Source organism: Octopus bimaculoides, chromosome 1, assembly GCF_046866305.1.
Source record: "Octopus bimaculoides isolate indiv1 chromosome 1, ASM4686630v1, whole genome shotgun sequence".
In the NCBI taxonomy this organism is placed as follows: Eukaryota; Metazoa; Mollusca; class Cephalopoda; order Octopoda; family Octopodidae; genus Octopus; species Octopus bimaculoides.
The window spans coordinates 131,752,317-131,773,994 of NC_142928.1; the positions used below are offsets into that span (position 1 = coordinate 131,752,317).

Consider the following 21,678-nt stretch of genomic DNA (forward strand, 5'->3'; position numbering starts at 1 on the left):
TATTTTTATCATTATTATTATTGGTTTGTTTGTTTGACATAAGTAGGTATGTGAGTTATTACTCTGCAAAATTTGGATATTTACCAAGCAAGGAAAAATAAACAAAACGTTTATTTTAAGATATTTACTTTTGAGAATTCTTCCAGAATATTATGGACTTCTCTTATACTGGGTGAGAAGCAAGGCTTGTTATTTTTTTAATCTTTTAAACATAACTTTTTATTGTGTTTACATTCAGCTCAAGATGGCTACAAGACATAAAAACATGCCCAAGTAATTCAACTGAATGTGAGCATAGCATAAAAAACACAAAATATAGAAAAGCAAAAAGAAAGATATTAAAATATTTCACATGCTGTAAAAAATGATCACTTTTTGATAGGAAGCAGCAATTTTAACTTGAACATTCACAACAATAAACCAAACAACATCATCAAAACCAATACACACACACACACACACACACACACACACACACACACACACACATTTTGCCAAACAAAAATAATACTGAAACTTTTTAATATCAACAACAAATATAGAAATGTAGCTTTGTATTTTGATAATGCTTCCAGCAACAAAGAAATTCTATATATGAGCTATTTAACTGAAAGAACTGCTTGGCAGCATTGTGTAACTGAAACAAATACCTTTTTGCTTGAAGCTATCACACAAGTGTGAGAAAGGATGGAGGTGACTTGTTTGTACATTTTCAAAGCTGGAGAAAGCTCTGCTCAATGTGTGGAGTGAAATTGCCTCTATAGGACAGGGCTGATTATCTTGTTTTAAACCGGGGATGATGTAAGGAGACAAATTGAGCAAGTGCATCACATATGTGCCCATCAGCTATTCTCCACCACAAAAATATATGAAATAAAAAGATACAAAGGACACTGAGAAAGATATTAAAGATGATATAGGATCTTGACTATTTGCATTTTTGTAGTACAAAATAGACAAATGGTAAGTATTGATTTGAGCATTAATGAAATATTGGGCCTCTGTAGATAAATCAGTCTGGATGACATCTGAAGATCTCAAAATGATTCCAGAATTGTACCCTGTAGCAGGTGCAGAAGGAAGGGCTTTAAGCCTTGCAGTGCAGGGTAGAAAGCTCAGTTGCTACACATATGGCAGTAAGAGTCATGTGAGAGCTTTCAACTTAGAAAAGCTGGAATATTTGAAAGCAAAGAATCAATGCAGATAGCACCAGTAAGACAAGGCCACAAGGTTGCTGTTTACAAGATACAAGTTACAACCTTGCAAACTACAGAGAAGATTTGCCTCACCCTCATTCTCAGGAATCTGACCAAGAAGTCAGTAACTTCAGGCATAGGAGTGGCTGTGTGGTTAGTAGCTTGATTACGAGTCACATGGTTCCGGGTTTAGTCTCACTATGTGACACCTTGGGCAAGTGTCTTTTACTATAGCCTCGGGCTGACCAAAGCCTTGTGAGTGGATTTGGTAGATGGAATCTGAAAGAAGCCCGTCGTATATATGTATATATATGTGTCTGTATATGTTTGTGTGTGTCATTTGACAACCAATGCTGGTGTGTTTATGTCCCCGTAACATAGTGGTTTGACAAAAGAGACTGATAGAATAAGTACTAGGCTTACAAAGAATAAGTCCTGGGGTCGATTTGCTCGACTGAAGGTGGTGCTTCAGCATGGCCACAGTCAAATGACTGAAACAAATAAAAGAGAGGAACTAAGAATTTTACGAGCAAGAAGTTCCTCCCTCCTAGTTATGCTCTTCCATCTTCTTGTGATGATGGGATGAAATGAAGATTGGAGAAAGGTAGCAAGCTGTTGAGGTGGTCAGAAAAAGATAAGAGTGAGGACAAAAGTAAGGGCCAATTAGAAGTCATGCAAGGCTCAAGAAAAGGAGACTCATACATCTTCTTCATCCTCTTCTCTTACTTTCTCTCTTCCTCTTCTCTCCTCTCTCCTTTCCTTTTTTTTCAATGGGATAGTTACATATCTCCTCTATTGCAAGACACCTGTTTATATCCCCCTATCATACTCTAACCTATCACCACCTGGCATGAAGCCACCAGCTTCAATACAGCTTTACACTCAGTTAAGGAGTTTTGTCTTGCAAGTTACCTGGTAACCTCATTGGTGCTGGTGCCATGCAAAAAGCACCCAGTATGCTTTGTAAAGTGGTTGGCATTAGAAAGTGCACCCAGCTGTAGAAACTAGGTCAAACCAGACAGTAGAGCTTGGTGCAGTCCTCTGGCTTGCTAGCTCCTATCATACTATGCAACTCACACCAGCATGAAAAATGGATGTTAAAAGATGATGATAATGGTTCATCAACATCATCATAATTGGTGGTGAGCAAACAAAACTGTTACCATGCCAGGCAAAATGCTTGGCAGTATTTCATCCGTCTTTATATTCTGAGATTAATTTTGTCTTTGATCCTTTCAGGGTCAATAAAATAAGTACCAGTTGAGCACTGGGGTCAGTGTAATCAACTTATCCCCTCCTCCCAAATTTCTGGCCTTGTGCCAAAATGTGAAACCATCTTTATTATTATTATTATTATTATTATTATTATTATTATTATTATTATTATTATTATTGTTCAGTAGTTTTATTTTTATAACGTGCTTTCACTTCACTACCGAGCGCAGCTCTGTGAGCCTTGGGTATGTGCTGTAGTTTTCTGTGGTGCTCTTATGTTTACTGTATTGAAAGTGTTTTGCGTAGAATGTGTGCAGTACCCAGTAGTGCAATTTTCTGTATGTTATATATATTTGTAAGTCCTGGTGTTTTTGTTATGTATTTGTCTGAATATTTTTTTATTATACCTAAGGCACCTACTATGATAGGAATCGTTTCTGTTTTTAGATTCCACATTCGAGTTATCTCTATTTCCAGGTCTTTGTATTTTGAAAGTTTTTCCATTTCTTTTAGAGAAACGTTGTCATCTGCTGGTATTGATACATCAATTAGAAAGCAATTTTTTTCTTCATGATCTTTGACAACTATATCTGGTCTATTTGCCTTAATTTCTCTATCTGTGTGTATTGGCATATCCCAGAGTATGGTTTCTTTCTCGTTTTCTGTGACCTTTTCTGGCGTGTGTTTATACCATCTTTTTTCTGTTGTTATTCCATAGTGTTGGCATAGCTTCCAATGTATATAGGTCCCAGCTCTGTCGTGTCTGTGAATATATTATTATTATTATTATTATTATTATTATTATTATTATTATTATTATTATTATTATTATTATTATTATTATTATAAGTTGTAGTAGTAGTACAGAGACAAAGATAAGTTAAATGTAAAAATAAATGCAATTGGAAACTGAGAGTAAAGAAGCAAACCTGATGTGAATAAATATTTCTATATCAAATATGTTTTATTGGAAAAAGATGGAAGTTGAAGAAAATAACGCCTTCTCAGGAAATGAATAATTCTTATGAAATATTTCTACCTTTTTATGATAAAAATAACCTTAACATTATGAAGAAAAATAAAATTTTTCCAAAGTTTTAAAAACATTTTTAGCAACATAGTATCTAACTACAACATGAAAAATATATTATGACATTTAGAAGAGATTTTATACTTCGTTTTCAACTTATTTAGAATTTCTATAGCTGCAGTACAGATTTAGAGTTGGTGATTTATATGGTTCAAATTGTATAGCCATCTATGGTAGCTATCACAATTCCTTTTGGTCCTAAATTCTGTACAGAACATATTTTCCTCTCAAACTCTTCATTTCCAGAACAGCTTATTGAACCCACTATCCTGAAATTGTGAGTGCGACTCCCTAACTACAAGGCCATGCACCTTCAGATATACAGATATACACACATACATATGCACACATATATAAATAGGACAAGCTATAATATATGATGTTAGCTGACAAAGTAGATACAGTGAGACTGAACTCCTAGACTCATGGTTCTGAACTGAATTTCTAACCACAGAGCAATGCCTGCACCTATAAATATATAATGATTAAATATAACAATCAGTGAAAGTTGGAATCATCAATCAGATTAGGCTAGACAGGTTAAGAGGTGAGTTTACTCTCATAAATTTCCTAGTGCAACAAGCAAGAAGATTAGGCAGCAGACTTGTAGGAAAATGTCAATTTGGTTTTAAATCCTGGCCCCATAATTTGGTTGTTATACACACGCATGCACACACGCACACACACACGCACACACACACGCAAGGGCGCGCGGCATGGCTGTGTGGTTAAGAAGCTTGGTCTGCAACCTTGGACAAATGCATTCTACTATAGACCTGGACTCACCAACTGACAGATATCTTGTGAATGAATTTGGTAGATGGAAACTGAGTGGAAGACCATTGTATATGTGAGTGTGTATATATATATATATATATATATATATATATATATATATATATATACATATATATACAGGGGTTGGACAAAATAATGGAAACAACTTAAAATTTCAAACAAATTTATTTCAATATGGGGTAGGACTGCTTTTGGCAGTAATTACAGCTTGAATTCTACGAGGTATGAACTCATACAAAGTTTGAATTGTTTCCAAAGGAATTTTTGTCCATTCTTCAACTAAAACACTCTCCAGTTCTTGTAGTGATGATGGTGGAGGATATCGACTCCTTACTTGTTTTTTCTAAAATGCACCATAAATGTCCAATAATATTGAGATTTGGGGACTGTGGTGGTCAGATAAAATGTTCAACTTCACTAGAATGTTTCTTGTGCCATTCAGTAACAACTTTGGCTGTGTGAATTGGTACATTATCATCCTGAAAGATTGCGTTTCCCTCCAGAAGCAGTTCTGCAACCATAGGATGAATTTGATCAGATAAAATACTTAAATAGTCTTGACTGATTCTGCCATGAAGGGAAACCATTGGGCCGCTCGGATTTCCAAGAAGATATAGCCCCCCCCCCCCCCCCCCCCCCCCCCCGATCATCACAGATCCTCCTCCATGTTTAACAGTTGGAAGAAGGCAGTCTGGGTCAAATGCTTCTTTTAGCTGTCTCCACACATATACTTGGCCAGTGGTCGGAAATAGGGTAAAGGATGACTCGTCCGAGAAAATAACATTCTTCCACTGCTCTAGGGACCAATTCTGTAGGTTTTTACTCCACTCTAAACGCTTTGCAATGTTTGTTTTTGAAAGTAATGGTTATAATATATACTCCTGTATATATATATATATATATATATATATATATATATATATATATATACAGGACAAAATAATGGAAACACCTAGCGTCATAGCATCATTATTTCTTTATACACCCTAATGTTCTCATTCCAGTCCATGTCACGATGCTGTTGAGCCAGTCTGTCTTGTCACCCTCTTCCCTTCCTAACTTTTTTCAAATGTGATTGTCTTTGCATGTGTACCAGCTGGAATCAGTGGCTACATACTTACTTGTGAGATCTAATAATGAAAATATAACATGTAAAACTGAATATAAAGAGGTGAATTGTAACAGCATCAACACAACAGCACAGTTAGCAATGATGAAAATAAGATCTGGAACGACAAGAACAGTGTGCCAAGCAACAAAGCAAGGCTAGTATAATCTGTGATAACCGCCATTGTATTGTATGGTTATATTATTAAGTATCATCAGTATCTAAAGTAATTTGAAGACTATAAAGTCGAATGAGATCAGAAATGTTTGATAAATGATAGAAAAATAGCGATTTCCACCTAACAGTGTTTCTCAATTTTAGTGCATTTAACATTGTGATTGTTAAATGATCTATGATGAATTCAATCAACTATGATGGTGATTTTGATCTTGATCTTTCTTTCAAATTCACTTCCGTCAGTTGTGCTATATCTATCCAATCAACTACGCTCTATGCAACAAAGACGGCGATTTTGTCCTAATTGGGTTTCTCTTTCTCATTTTCAGTGCAGTCATTGCTATGTCTGCTCAATGAACTATGCTTTGTTAATTCCTATGTACATGCCATAAGTCTGTTCAGACTCGACCAGACAACAAAGCTGTTACAGCAGTAGTGTCAGCAACTACAACAGCAACAGCAATAACGAGGTTGATAAAAGTGTTTGTGCTGATGATGGTATTGGGTGTTGTAGTACTGGTCACAGTAATGTTGGTGTGTATAACGATGACAATAATTAGGATGTTGATGATAATGATGATGGCGAAGAAAAGCAAGAGAAAAGAAGTGAAGCAGCAAGATTGGGACGATGATGATGATGATGGCGAGCTGGCAGAATCGTTAGCACGCCGGGCGAAACGCTTAGCGGTATTTCGTCAGCCGCTACGTTCTGAGTTCAAATTCCGCCAAGGTCAACTTTGCCTTTCATCTCTTCGGGGTCGATAAATTAAGTACCAGTTACACACTGGGGTCGATGTAATCAACTTAATCCCTTTGTCTGTCCTTGTTTGTCTCTTCTATGTTTAGCCCCTTGTGGGCAATAAAGAATTGGATGATGATGATGGGGGGGGGGGTAGTGTTGGTGTTGGTGCTGGTGCTGGCCTTCTTTGAAAGAAAATTCAGAAACATCCGAAGGGTGGGGCAAGTTATTAAACATTTTGCTATTCATTGTGATTGATTCATCAATTTAGGTGTAGAATATGTCAACTAGAGAAACCACTACATGTATACTTGAACTGGTATAAATAGCTGTCAAATCTCCCTTACATTAACCCTTTTAAGGTGCAATATGAAGGAGATGTTGAAAAGGGAGGATAGGACACATCAGATAATGTAGTTTTGGATATTAGCATGTTTGTCAGTCAGATCAACGGAGACTATCTAGACATCCTTAAAGATCACTGATGACATGAAGGGTGATTTTGTTTAAGGTGAAGAAATTTGCCTCAATAAACTCTGCCTGACCCATGCAAGCATGGAAAAGTGGAAATTAACCCTTTAGTATTTAAATTGACCATATCCAGATCCAGCCTCTCACACCTACTCAACAATGTCATTCTGAAAATAAGCAATAATATCGTTGAAATCTGGAAGCTACAAGATAATGCATGCATAATTCAAAATAACGTGAATATATAAGCATTGCATTTGATAAAGTAATCTGAATGCTAAAGGGTTAAAATGATGACAACGACGACGACGACGATGATGATGATGATGATGATGATGATGATCATCATCATCATGATGATGATGTTGACGATGACGATGATGACGATGACGATGACGATTATGATGATGATATGTGAGATCCTTACGGTATGTGTATATAATATGCAGAATGCTTCCTTAAGGAACTTTCTTTCAGCCATAATCTTTTGTCAGTATAGTAACCATAGTAGCAGGTAATCAATTCATTGGTTCCTTGCCCAGGAAAAAAAAAAAATTTTTTAAATAAAGAAAAAGAAAAAGGAAAAAGATGACAAAACAAACAAACAAACAAAAGCAAACTATTTTAAGCTTGCAAGGACTGCTGTAACAGATATCAAGAATGTGTTATGAGCTATCATTTAACACTACTGAATTGCAAGCAACAGCAGCATATGACACGTGACCATGTGACATGTGACAGGTGACAGCAGACAGATTGGCCAGCATAATACTGCGAATCTGTGTTTGTCAATGTTTGTCAAATGACTGAAACAAGTAAAACAGTACTTCCCGTGGTTAAGAAACAAAACAAGGTTCTGTAGTTAAGAAATTCACTGCCGCTGCTGCTTCTGCTACTACTACTACTACTACTACTACTACTACTACTACTGCTACTGCTGCTGCTGCTGCTGCTGCTTCTGCGTCTGCTACTACTGCTAATGCTGCTGCTACTACTGCTGCTGCTGCCGCCACCGCTGTCGCCGCCGATGCTGCCGGTGCCGCCGCCGCCGCCACCACCACCAAAACCACCACCACCACCACCACCACCACCAAAACCACCACCACCACCACCACCACCACCACCACCATCACGAGCTGTCACAATCATAAGACCAATAACATTATTGACCCTATTAAGACACTAACAACACTGATACAAATAATATAATTACTGTCATGGTGGTGATCATCAACATCATCATTGCTGCTGCTGTTGCTGTTGCTGTTGTGATGGTTGACAAAGATGTCTGGGAAGTATGCTAGTCTACAGGCTATATAGAGGCATAGGTGCAGGTATAGCTGTGTGGTAAGAAATTTGCTTCCCAACCAAGGTGGCGAGCTGGCAGAAACGTTAGCACACCGGGCAAAATGCTTAGCAGTATTTCGTCTGTCTTTACGTTCTGAGTTCAAATTCCGCTGAGGTTGACTTTGCCTTTCATCCTTTCGGGGTTGATAAATTAAGTACCAGCTACACACTGGTGTCGATGTAATCGACTTAATCCCTTTGTCTGTCCTTGTTTGTCCCCTCTATGTTTAGCCCCTTGTGGGCAATAAAGAAATAAGAAATTTGCTTCCCAACCACATGGTTCCAGGTTCAGTCTCATGACTTGGCATATTGGGTAAGGGTCTTCTTCTATAGCCCTGGGCCAATCAAAGCCTTGTGAGTGGATTTGGTAGATGAAAATTGCAAGAAGCCCATTGGATACGTGTGTGTGTGTATGTGTGTGTGTGTGTACATTAATCAAAGTATTATAAATACAGTGTTATAGATGCATTCCAACTGATCTTGTTCATTGGTTTTGTACTGGATATTAAAACTGGATGTTAGATAATAGCATATTAAGTGATATGCTGTGCTCTTCAGAGACAGCAGGTATGGAAAAAATATGCCGACTTTGAGTAATATATCCACTCTATTGACAGATATACTAGTGCATCTTTTTTTCTTCTAACTAATGAATTCTTAGATGACTATCATCATCATTTAACGTCCGTCCTCCTCTACCACTTGACAATCAGCATTGGTTAGTTTACACACCTTTAACTTAGTAGTTCTCAAAAGAGATCAATAGAATAAGCACCAAACTTTACAAGATAAGGACTGGGGTTGATTATTTTTGCTAAAACCTTTCAATGTGGTGCCCAGCATGGCTTCAGTCAAATGACTGAAACAAGTAAAAAGATGTAGAAAAAAGATATAACTGGGTTGTATAATCTCAGCTGCAGTGATAAGCTGGTCAAATAATCATGGAGTATCAGAAAATGAGAGAAGTAAGACAGGTTTCAAACAGAAGGTGTTCTTTCCTTTTTACCAAACTCTCTAATGTAGGATATAAAAAGACAATGAAAAAAACCTCTATGTGGTTGCTTCATCTGCTAGAACAAGCAGCCAAACAACAAGAAATGATACCTGTACTAAGAATTGCTGTTTCAAAAATTTCCAATCTATAGTCATAGTTCTGTGATTAAGAAATCCACTTTGCAACTGCTAAGTGTATTTTTAAGGTTCAGTCCTACTTATGACACTTTGGACTGATATTTTCTACCATAAACATGGATTGATTAAAGCCTTGTGAATGAAATTTGGACAATGGAAATAGTGTAGAAGTACATTAGAGGGACTATTCTTGTTCTTGGGCAATAAGTTTAATTCTCCCCACCCCTCAGTTTAATACTACAGTCTTGGGTACCTTTAATGGAACCACTCAGTTGCAAATTTTGGGCAACAGAAAAAAATGTAATTTTCCACCCTCTTTTATTTGTTAAAAAAAATCATGATAAACTTACTGCATTGCTGTGCGGTAAAAAATTTCAATTTCCAACCACATGGTTCCAGATTCAATCAGTCCTGCTGCATTGCATTTTGTTCAAGTGCCTTCTAATATAACCTTGGGTTAACCAAAGCCTTGTGAGTGGATTTGGCAGATAGAAACTGAAGGAAGCCTGTTGTGTGTGTGTGTGTGTGTGTGTGTGTACACACACACACACACATAGACATAATATATTGGGTGATCCCATAAATAATGTGGTTTTTTTTATACTTCTTTGATTTTTCAAAATTAAGATAAACAGTTTTTTCTAATCTAAAATATAATCTCCTTCATTTTCTACAATGCTCTTCCATCTATCTGGTAGATTTTCAAGGCTCTACTTCCAAAATTCTCTTGTCTATGACAAAAAATGCTCCTCCAGTACTGTTCTGACCTCGTCTACAAAATTCATATTTTTTCCATCCAAATGATTTTGACGACTGTGGAATAAATGATAATCAGATGGGGTAATGTCTAGCGAATATGGTGGGAGGGGCATCATTTCCCATTCAAACTGATCCAGCCTTTGGAATGTCATCCTTGCTGTATGTAACCGAGCATTATCCTGATGGAAGAACACCTTTCATCTTGAAACCAAAGATGGTCGTTTTTCTTCTAGCACTGACTTAAGCCGCTTAAGTCAGTAAATCTCCTTTGTTATTGTTTGGTTTGGGTTTAAAAGTTCAAAGTTGACTAAACTTTTTATATCTCACCAAACAGATAACAACACTTCACATGGGTGATGACCTTCTTTAGCCTGGGGTGCTGGTATTTCTCCTTTCCCTACCCACTGTCTTGGGCGCTTGACATTTTTATAGAGAACTCATTTCTCATCACCAGTCACTATTCAGCTCCCAAAAAGCTTCATTCATGAGATGTGACAGCAAAGAAGAGCACACATTCACTCTCTGCATGCAATTAGACTTGGAAAGTTTGTGAGGAGCCTATTGACCCAATGTGCTGACTTTTCCAATGGAACACAGGTGTTGATGAATGGTTGAATGACCAAATCCAAGCTTCTCTGCTAGTTCCTCAACAGTTACGATGGGATTTTGTTCCACTAGGGTTTGCAGGATGTCCTCCTTGAGCTCTACAGATCTTCCAGGATGAGGCTTGTCTTCTAGGTTGTAGTTTCCGGCTTGGAATTTCTGGAACCGCCGTTGACACTGGCTTACACTTATTGTCCAATCCCCATATATTGCATTGATATCCCTCGCACTTTCCATCGCCTTTATTGAAGGATATTGTATTTTGAATGACATCTTGAACTATCACAAATGGATATGTATGTTTTTCTACATTTAATCACAGACCTCTTCACTCTGATTTATAATTTTATATTTGACATTCTATATTTGACATTCTAAGTTAGATATATGTATGCTAATTTATATTTATATTTATAAATTCTGTTATACATAATAAGCACATTTTATTTCCAATATTATAAGAGTGGGCTCTACCTATTATACTCTAACTAAGGGTGTACTTTCTTTTTCTAGATTTCAATTCCCATATATGTTTACTTAATTCGCTATGATAGATCGCTGACCACTACACATATTTTTTTCTCTCCTTGTTTCTTTTTGTGTTCCTTTCTGTTGAAGAGCGTAGGCTCGAAACGTTAAAGACTTTCTCTACTCCCGAGCGTTATACTAATATATCCATTTGTTGTTTACACCACCTGTCTTCGTCTGTTGTTTTTTCGTGAATTCTCCCTATATTTACCTAAACCTGTGGACTTACTTAATTTGGGATTTTTGAAAGTCTGGTAGTGTTGGGAGATTCTTTTTTTAATTTCATTTGCTGTAGATCCTATACATATCTTATTTATATTATTATTATTATTATTGTTCTGAGAAATTACTATACATTTATAAATTACATTGTCAATATTACAATTATTAGAGAGCTTACATTTAGTCTAATCATGACACGAACATTATATGTGGATTATGACTTCCATCACTAGTAGTTATATTATAGCTAGAGCTATTATTTATTGTGTTGTTATAATAATTATTTAAATTCTTATTATTTATTGAGGAGATGATATTACCTACATTCCTCAATGTTGAGTAGCCTGCTCTTATTGTTTTACTGGAAAATATATTAGAATAAATGTTGTACTTTTTAAAAGACACTTTTACAATTTTTAGTATCTCCTTAATAATATTAGTCTTCACTTGAGCCCCATATGGAATAATTAATCATGTAATATCCTTTTAGTTTTCTATATTTTTATATTATAATTATTAGACACTATCAGTATCAAAGTGTTATTCGTAGGTGTATTAAATCTCCACTTATATAATGTATTATGTTTCTTATTATTGATCATATTCTCATTATAAGTATTACTACTATTATTATTATTGTAATCATTAATAATAAATATGTTGTATTTATTTTTATTTAGTTTTTTTATACTGTCTTTTATTATTATTCATATTTTTGCTGTTAGAATGAGTATTAAGATTACCTGTTGTACTATTAAGGTGTTAGTAATGATTAAAGAATTTTATTTTAGAGTTATATAGCAGGATGGTATTTGACTCTTTCCACTGTGAGGGAATTCTTCCCTCATCTAGATAGTGCAGGAATCACTCGGCGAGGATTTTCCAGAGCTGCTCTCTGCCTGACTTTAACGGCTCCAATGTTATACCATCTTTTCCTGGTGCCTTTCTGTTTTTCATTAAGCTGATGGCTCTTTCAACTTCACTGACAAGGATAGGTGGCACATTTTCTTCCTGTTGGAGTGGTGGTTCCAGCTGGACATTTCTGGTAGACTTGAAAAGCTTGGTGTAGAAGTCTTCACAAACCTTTTCCATCTCGCTCTTATCGTTGACCGGTACTCTATCTGTATTCTTCAAGGCTGTCACCTCCGATCTATATAGTGCCATGTCCCTCTTGCATTTCTTGAGGCTCTCCTTTTCCTCTGCAGCCTTCAGGAGCTTCTCCATCCAGTATGCCTCAAAGTCTCTCTTCAGTTGCTGACGAATCACTCTGCTGAGAAGAGAATATTCAAGGTGAATATTCTCTTCTCTAGTAACTTCGTAGTTTCCTCCGAGACTCTTCCCTTCTCTCTCGGACACACTTTCTTAGCATTCCTTAAATACTCCTTCAATTTCCCTATCAGTCAATGACTTGAACAATAATAACGATGTCCAGGAAACATCTCTAACGTTCCTTAAACATTCTTATGAAGGCCATAAGCTAAGAAGCAAACTTACTGCCTTGTACAAAGATGCTGAACTAAAAGGAAAATCCGTTCAAGATTTACGGTACATTCTGTATAACAGTGGATTAGATGAAGCTTTACCCCAGTTAACGAAGTTTTCTGAATTAAAATTAACATTCCTGTTCATACCTAAGGAGAATTCATAATTATACAAGAAATTTGCAGGGACAAAAAAGGTTGAGCATTTTAGTTCTAATTGGCATAGAAAAAGCCATTTTAAAAAGCATTAAGAAAGACACTTTCTACAATGATGTTATCAACAATTTCTACAAGAAAAAGAGAAGAATTGAATTAACATTTAAATATAATAGGTAAGATTTAATTGTGATTTTTAAAAAATTTTAAGAATAGCTGTATAAAATGAACGTCTATTTGATGCAAATATATATGAGACAGAAAATCTTTGATCATTGCTTCCCCAGCTAGCAAGATCACTGCACGCCCAATATAAATATATATATATATATATATATATATATATATATATATATATATATATATATATATATATATATATATATACATATATACATATACATATATACATATACATATACATACATACATACATATATATATGGAAAGACTTCCTCCTGCCCCCCTCGCAAATTATTGATTTAAAAAAATTTTTTTTGCCAAAAACTCACGTTTTCAGATATGGAGATTCCAGAAAATTGCCAAAAATCGGTATTTTGAAATTATTTGCCCCCACCCCCCACCCTTCCCCCCAATTTTTTCATTTTTCACTTTTTTCTGTAACCCTAAAACCCTAACTGTAAAACCATAACCCTAACCATAAAACCGTAACCCTAACCGTAAAACCGTAACCATAACCCTAAAACCCTAACTCTAACCCTAAAACCTTAGCCCTAACTCTAAAACCCTAACCCCCTAACCCTAACCCTAAAACCCTAACCCTAACCCTAAAACCCTAACTCTAAAACCCTAACCCTAACCCTAAAACCCTAACCCTAACCCTAAGTAGAAAAGTTTTTGGAAATTGTTTCAGAATCATAATCTCTGTATTTTTTCACATATTTTGGAAAAAATATTTCTGAAAAAAGTTACAAATGAGGAATTTAAGGTGGGTGGGTGGGGTGTGGGTGGGGGTAATTTCAAAATGCCTATTTTTGCCAATTTTTTTGCAGATTCATATTCTACATAGCCAAAAACGGGGATTTGTGTAGAAAAAAAAAGGGCTGTGTTGGCGGGGTGGAGTACAAGAGGAAGTCTTGTGATATATATATATATATATATATATATATATATATATATATATATATATATATATTATATGATATGTATATGTGTATGGGTGTGCATATGGCTGTGTCTGTGTTTGTTCTGCACTACCACTTGACCACCTAGTGTTGGTGTGTTTATATTCTTGTAACTTAGCAGTTCAACAAAAGAGATGGATTGAATAAGTACCAGTCTTAAAAAAAAAGGACTAGAGTTGATTTATTTTACTATAATTCTGCTAGGTTGTGTTCCAGCATGGCTGCAGTTTAATGTCTGAAATAAGTAAAAAAATAAAAGAATTTTCTCCACAGTGAATTCAGCATTGGAAAAATTTCTGGTGTGTCCTCCTTCCCTTGGTGTTGTAAATATGTATCATTTAATGTTTAGCTAACCCTTTAACATCTAAATTAAAGTAATGTTTATTAATTCACATTGTTTTGTATTAATCATGTATTTCTCATGGCTTTGAGATTTCAATGTTGTAATTGTCTATTATTAGAATGACATTGTAGGGTTGGTGTAAGAGGCCAGATCTGGTCAGTTTGAACATGGAACAGTAGAATATTTGGGCTGGACATGGCTGGTTTAAATGCTAAAAGGTTAACCTGGGCCTGCTTTCCCAGACTAAAACAATATAAAAATATTGTAGCACTGGGTGACACCCAGTATTTGGGGAAGAAATTGAATGTATGAATTACCAGCAAATATATTATAGCATACTATAACTACTTTAAAGTCAAAACAAGCTGTTCAGCAACATCAAACACTCAACTACGCAACTGAATGTTTAGAAATGACAAAAGCATCACAATATCATCTCTGTAATTAACTGCAAAGGAAGAAGTGATCCTATTATGATGACAGAAATAGGAAGGGAATGTGAGCCAAATTATTATCAACAACACAATATACAAAAAAAAAAAAAAAAATGGAATAGCCAAAAACGGAACCATATTCAATATTCACTGAAAAATCATAGATTAGCTTTTCCTCTGTCTTTTTGACACTATGACCTTTTGATAGTAAACAGATTTTCAATGGTTCCAATAAGGACAATGACATTGTTTTTTGCTGAAATTCTTGAGAGCAAAATACTTTTGGTGAGTGATATAGGACAGCTGGTTTCTGATAGATCTAGTTCTATAGAAACTCTACACATTTTCACTAAGGAGGGAGAGATAATTAGAGAGAATAAGGATATGATTGTTAATGATTACTTTCATCATCTTTGAGATTTTGGAAGTGAAAACACTAGGTTGGTAGCTGATAGCATTTGAAAGTTTGCTTTTCTAGGAAATAGGATGCACTGTAAAATGTTTTCAAAGATGGGATAGAGCTATATAGAAAGAAATATTGAAAAATGCTTTGCAACATTTGTTCTGGCTTTTTACATTCTTAGTTCAAATACTGTTGAGGTCAGCCTTGACTTTCATGCTAACAATGCATCGGGAAAATGCATTGCAACATTTGTTTTGGCTTTTTACATTCTTAGTTCAAATACTGTTGAAGTCAACTTTGACTCTCCATAGTGAATAAAATAAAGTACCAGTTAAGTACTGAGGCTGATTTAATCAGCCAAAATTCCTTCCTCAATGTTTGTGGCCATTGAGCCTATGTTAAAAACAATTATTTATATCTATAGAAAATTTCAATAACTTCAGATCCATAATCATATCTCAATTGTTGCGAATTTCACTTTGCAACTCTATGGTTTTAGGTTCAAATCCACCTATAATACTTTGGGCAAGCATCTTCTACCATAACCATAGATTGATTAAAGTCTGGTGAAGGAAATTTGGTTAATGGAAACTGTGTAGAAGCATATTGGAGGGACTGTTCTTGTTCTTGGGAGTGAGGCTTAATCTTGGTTATCTCCAAGGGAAACACTCAGCTGCAAGAATTGGAAGCTGAAATTAGAATTCCTGAGCTGCCACTGGCCTTTACATTGAGTGTTATTTGTAATATTAAGATATACATTAAAAAGAGGCCCTTAACTGAAAAAAAGTTACCATTACAGCAATTTTCTCACAAGCAAAGGACAAATATAAAATTGGATAAAGTATTGGGATACTAGATCATGAGTCATGTGTTTAAATCCATTTCAGGCATATCTTTGTAATTTTGAGCATGGTACTTCATTGTATATACTTCAGGTTACTTAGCAAATGGGAATATGTAGTAGCTCTTTGGAGAATGCTCAGTTTTGCTTACAGCAGACTGATATCTTTACAGAGGACTATATATCTTCCATCTGCTTGCTGAGACTGTGGAGGTGCAATGGCTCAGTGGTTAGGGCAGCGGACTCGCGGTCATAGGATTGCGGTTTCAATTCCCAGACCAGGTGTTGTGAGTGTTTATTGAGCGAAAACACCTAAAGCTCCACGAGGCTCCGGCAGGGGATGGTGCCGAACCCTGCTGTACTCTTTCACCACAACTTTCTCTCACTCTTACTTCCTGTTCCTGTTGTGCCTGTAATTCAAAGGGTCAGCCTTGTCACACTGTGTCACGCTGAATATCCCTAAGAACTACATTAAGGGTACATGTGTCTGTGGAGTGCTCAGCCACTTGCACGTTAATTTCACGAGCAGGCTGTTCCGTTGATCGGATCAACTGGAACCCTCGACGTCGTAAGCGATGGAGTGCCAACAACAACAACAACAAGCTTGCTGCAACAGTAGCCACAATAAATTAACAATCTTATGGATCCTTAAAGGTTTGTGAAAGGATTGATAACAAAGTTATATATTTGTCTTGAGAATATGACCATACAATGTTTGCAATATAACAATGGCCTGCTTTTGAATAAGTTGTTAATGATATTGACTTCTATGTATAACTTATTCTATCCATTATACTCAAACAATATTTACTATTCAGTTTTCAGATAAGGCATCTATATCTTATTTATCTAAATTGGGGCCATTTGAAGCTGTATTAGTAGTACTTACTATTCTTAAATAGCAATTTGATCAGCATCAATAAAAGCAAACATACACTCTATAATCAATAAATTCCCTTGAAAATCAACACTCTTCAAACATCCATCTCTTTAAATCCAGTCAGGTTTTTATCGACAGCTTAATTGACCTCGGTCATTCAATCGTTTAGCTGACTAAATTAAATCACATAAAAACAATGTTTATTTATAACTTTACTTTATAAATAAAAACCACCCTATTTATATATGGAATATTATAGAAACTAAATTACCATAATTATTTTTTGGTTTTTTTTTTCTATACTAGTAAGTGGAAGTTAATATATTCATTCTTGTTATTGTCAGTTCCTAGAAGGTTCTGTTTTGATTGATTTCTTCAACATGATGTTTAGCTAGAAAAAACAGGAAGCTTATTTCATGCTGATATATTTTTTTAGGACATTATAATGTTTGTTTTCTTGTGAAGAAGGAGCTGGATATATCTACTATTTAATAAATCTGCAAGAAATTTAGGAACAAGTGCTTTGCAGTTACACAGATTTTAAAATACTGCCAAATGTTATTTGGCATGGTGCTGTCATTATAATAAGTTCACTTTATAACCAGATGATTCCAGGTTCAATCCTATCTCAGTGCTGCATACAGTACTGTGAGCATGTGTTTTCTACCAAAGCATTCAGTTAACCAAATATGGCAAATGGAAACAAGCAGTATGGCAGCTTATCTCTCTCTCTCTCTCTCTCTCTCTCTCTATCTCTCTCTCTCTCTCTCTCTCTCTCTCTCTCTCTCTCTCTCTCTCTCTCTCTCACACACACACACACACACACACACACACAAGGTGCCAGCATGGCTGTGTGATTAAGAAGTTTTCTTCTCAATCCTATAGTTGGGAGTTCAGTCCTACTTCAAGGCACCTTGGGCAACTAAAGCCTAGGATTTGGCAGGTAGAAACTGAAAGGAGACCATCTCTCTCACTCTCACACACACACACATGCACATGTCTGTGTGCATGAGTGTGTGTGTGTGTATAAGCATATGTATGTGTATGTAATTGAGAGTGTATATATATGTTTATCTCTCCTTGTCTTGACATTGCATAATAGTTGTAAATGAGTGTCACTGTCATACAAGCAGTGTCATTCATTTCCATCATTCTATGAAAGCATGTCTGACCCTAGAGAAATATTACCTTGATTAGAAGCAAATGAGGGTTGGCAACAGAAAGAGTCCATCAGTCATTTTGATTTACTTTATAATTGAAGTTAAACTCTAGTTCTGGTTCCAAAATGCTTATAATGGTTAGTGCTTAATAATCTTTTCCTAATCGAGCACATCACACACACAGCATAAACCATCAGGTAAATATTTTCTTTGGGTACAATATATTCTCACTTAAATTATTTTCAGAGTCTCTACAAGATCATGTAAAAGGCGCATGGCTCAGTGGTTAGAGCGTTGGGTTCACAATCATGAGGTAGTGAATTCAATTCCTTGACTGGGATGTGTGTTGTGTTCTCTAGCAAGACACTTTATTTTATGTTGTTCCAGTTCACTCAGCTGTAGAAATGAGTTGTGACGTCGCTGGTGCCAAGCTGTATTGGTTTTTGCCTTTCCCTTGGATAACATTAGTGGTGTGGAGAGCGGGGTGTTGGTATGCATGGGCAACTACTGGTCTTTCATACACAACCTTGCCTGGACTTGTGTCTCAGAGGGTAACTTTCTAGGTGCAATTCCATGGTCATTCATGACCGAAGGGGGTCTTTACCCTTTAAGAGCTCATAAAGAAGGTAATCTGCATTTGATTATGTAGAACTAACCTGTTGAAGATGTCACCAATTTCATGTTTCTGGGCAGCTGATGATTCTGAAGCAGATTTTGATTCCAGAATTGAGCATGCTGCAGCAGTGTTTAGAGGAATGAACAAGATTTAAGCTAACACTTTGATTAGCAATGATATGAATATCATGCTATACTAGAGCATTGTCCTGCTAACAGCAGTCTATGCAGGACAAACTTGGAAAATGACTACCAAGATCACTCAGAGGTTAAATGCATTCCACCAATGGTTACTATGCAGAATATTCAAGATCACCTGCAGGGTCAGAATCACAAACAGTGAAGTCCTGAAACAAGCCAATCTGTGCAGCCTGCCAGAAATTGTGATAGAAAGAGGAGTGAGACTTGAAGGTCATGTTTTCCAATTACTAAAAGAATGAATACCCAAGACAGCTATCCCAAAGGGATGAAGAAGAGAGAGATCCAAAAAGACATTGGGTGCCATCTTCAAAGAAGATCTGAAGCAACTTAGCATCACTTGGGGAGATGCAGGCAATTATGCTCCAAAGTAGGATGTTTAAAGACATTTTGCTACCTGATGTATGGGCTAGCTGTACAGGAGAAACTTAGAATAAGACTTTGTGGAAATGAGTGAGTAAAGAAGTAAATCTTTTGGATGGGATGACAGCATAATATTGGTTTCAAATTTTGGCACAAGACAAGCAGCTTCTGGGAAGAGGTTAAATCGATTACATCAATCTCAGTGCTTAACTGGTACTTATCTTATTGATCTCGAAAGGATGGACGGCCAAGTCAACCTTGGCAGAATTTGAACTTAGAACGTAAGGACAGACAAAATGCCACTAAGCATTTTGCCTAGTGTGCTAACAATTTTGCCAGCTTGCCACTAATGGTCTGGTACCTAATGCCACCTGGTTATTTTATCTCTAAATCTGTAATTAAACCACCATGAAAGTATTCAGACATACAATCCAGTTAATTACTTATCCCTAATTAAATTATAAGCGTTAATTGTACAAGTGTGAAAATATGCAAGTATATTATTCAAGATTAGTGCATAGTGTAGAAAATAACAATCTGTTAAGGCTAGCTAATATATCTGCAACAATAGCAAGTGTGCAACTGTATGAGTTGCCAGGAGGCTTGTTTATGAACTTGACTAATTACATAAAACATGCTGAAATATTTCTCATTATTATAATCTATAATTGGACAACTTCCCCAGATAATAATTAGCTTTGCTGAAATTTCATTACATTTCCCTGCACAATATCTTTCATAGTTATCTGTCTTACATTACATTTCATACACTGAAATTTTCTGTGGGATAGAAAACTGATGAAGATATCAGTCAGTGAAATATGGGATAGAAAGTTCATAAAAATATCAGATATATCATCACCATCATAGTCATCATCATCATCGTTGTCGTCGTCTTCATTGTCGTTGTCTTCATTGTTGTGGTTGTTGCTGCTGCCGCTGTCGTCGTTGTCATCATATTCATCATTATCATCATGAAAAGAGAGGAGGAAAATGGTGAGCAGTCATAGAAATGGTTAGTAGTAGGATAGAATGATGGATATTACTTATATGTTTTCTGGAGGAGGAGTGGTGGTGGTAAAGAATATAGAAAAGTAATGATAACTGTTGAGAGAAAGAGAGAGAGAGTGAGTGGGTGATGAATAATCAAGATAGCAAGGGTGAGTGAGTGATGGATATCAATAAGAGTTACTTGAGTGAGTCATGGCTATCATTACAAGAGAGTAAATGGATGGGAATATTGGACACCGACATATCCGATGCAATTCTTTGTCCAACATCACGATGAGAAAGAAAGGGGAGAGAAAGAGATACAGATGGTGCTAGGAAGGACTGAAAATAAACAGGTTTAATATTTTCCTTTAATACAAGGTGGAGTTATGGTACAGGAGAGGGGTGATAGAAAAGTGCAAGAGATAGCAGAAGGGTATTATAGAGACAGAATGGGTGAAAAACTTAGATGTAGATTTGCATTATATATATATTGCGAACATACATACATGTATGATGCATATGTACCCAGATTACATACGGAGGCGCAATGGCTCAGTGGTTAGGGCAGCGGACTCGCAGTCGTAGGATCGCGGTTTCGATTCCCAGACCGGGCGTTGTGAGTGTTTATTGAGTGAAAACACCTAAAGCTCCACGAGGCTCCAGCAGTGGGTGGTAGCGAACCCTGCTGTACTCTTTCACCACAACTTTCTCTCACTCTATCTTCCTGTTTCTGTTGTGCCTGTAATTCAAAGGGTCAGCCTTGTCACACTCTGTGTCACGCTGAATATCCCCGAGAACTACGTTAAGGGTACACGTGTCTGTGGAGTGCTCAGCCACTTGCATGTTAATTCCACGAGCAGGCTGTTCCGTTGATCGTATCAACTGGAACCCTCGTCGTTGTAACCAACGGAGTGCCAACCAACCACCCAGATTACAGAGTGTGTAACTCTGTCAAAAACTTCCAGATCAATGAATAAGTGGTACAAGTGGTTGTCTTACAAGGAGAATGGCCCCAGTGGCCCTTCTTTCACATATAAATCTAAACAGCATCTCATCTAAACTAACTCTTTACATATATTTTATAACTCGTCCCATCAATTTGCTGTCTCTGTAATTACCTCTCTCTCATGCATCAACCTTTATGGAAGCATGTGGCATAGTGGAAACGGTGTTGGACTCAGGATTATAAGATTCTGGTTTTGATTCCTGGACTGCGCAATGTGTTGTGTTCTTAAGCAAAACACTTCATTTCATGTTGCTCCAGTCCACTCAGCTGGCAAAA

General features: G+C 36.4%; 1 protein-coding gene across 1 annotated transcript; it reads right to left on the reverse strand.

The window, feature by feature from the left end:
- Nucleotides 1-12,248: 12,248 nt before the first annotated feature.
- LOC149137729 (uncharacterized) lies at nt 12,249-12,608 on the reverse strand. The gene has a single exon (XM_089352082.1). The coding sequence runs from the start codon at nt 12,606-12,608 to the stop codon at nt 12,249-12,251; it is 360 nt and encodes a 119-aa protein (XP_089208208.1).
- Between the last annotated feature and the right edge of the window lie 9,070 nt (nt 12,609-21,678).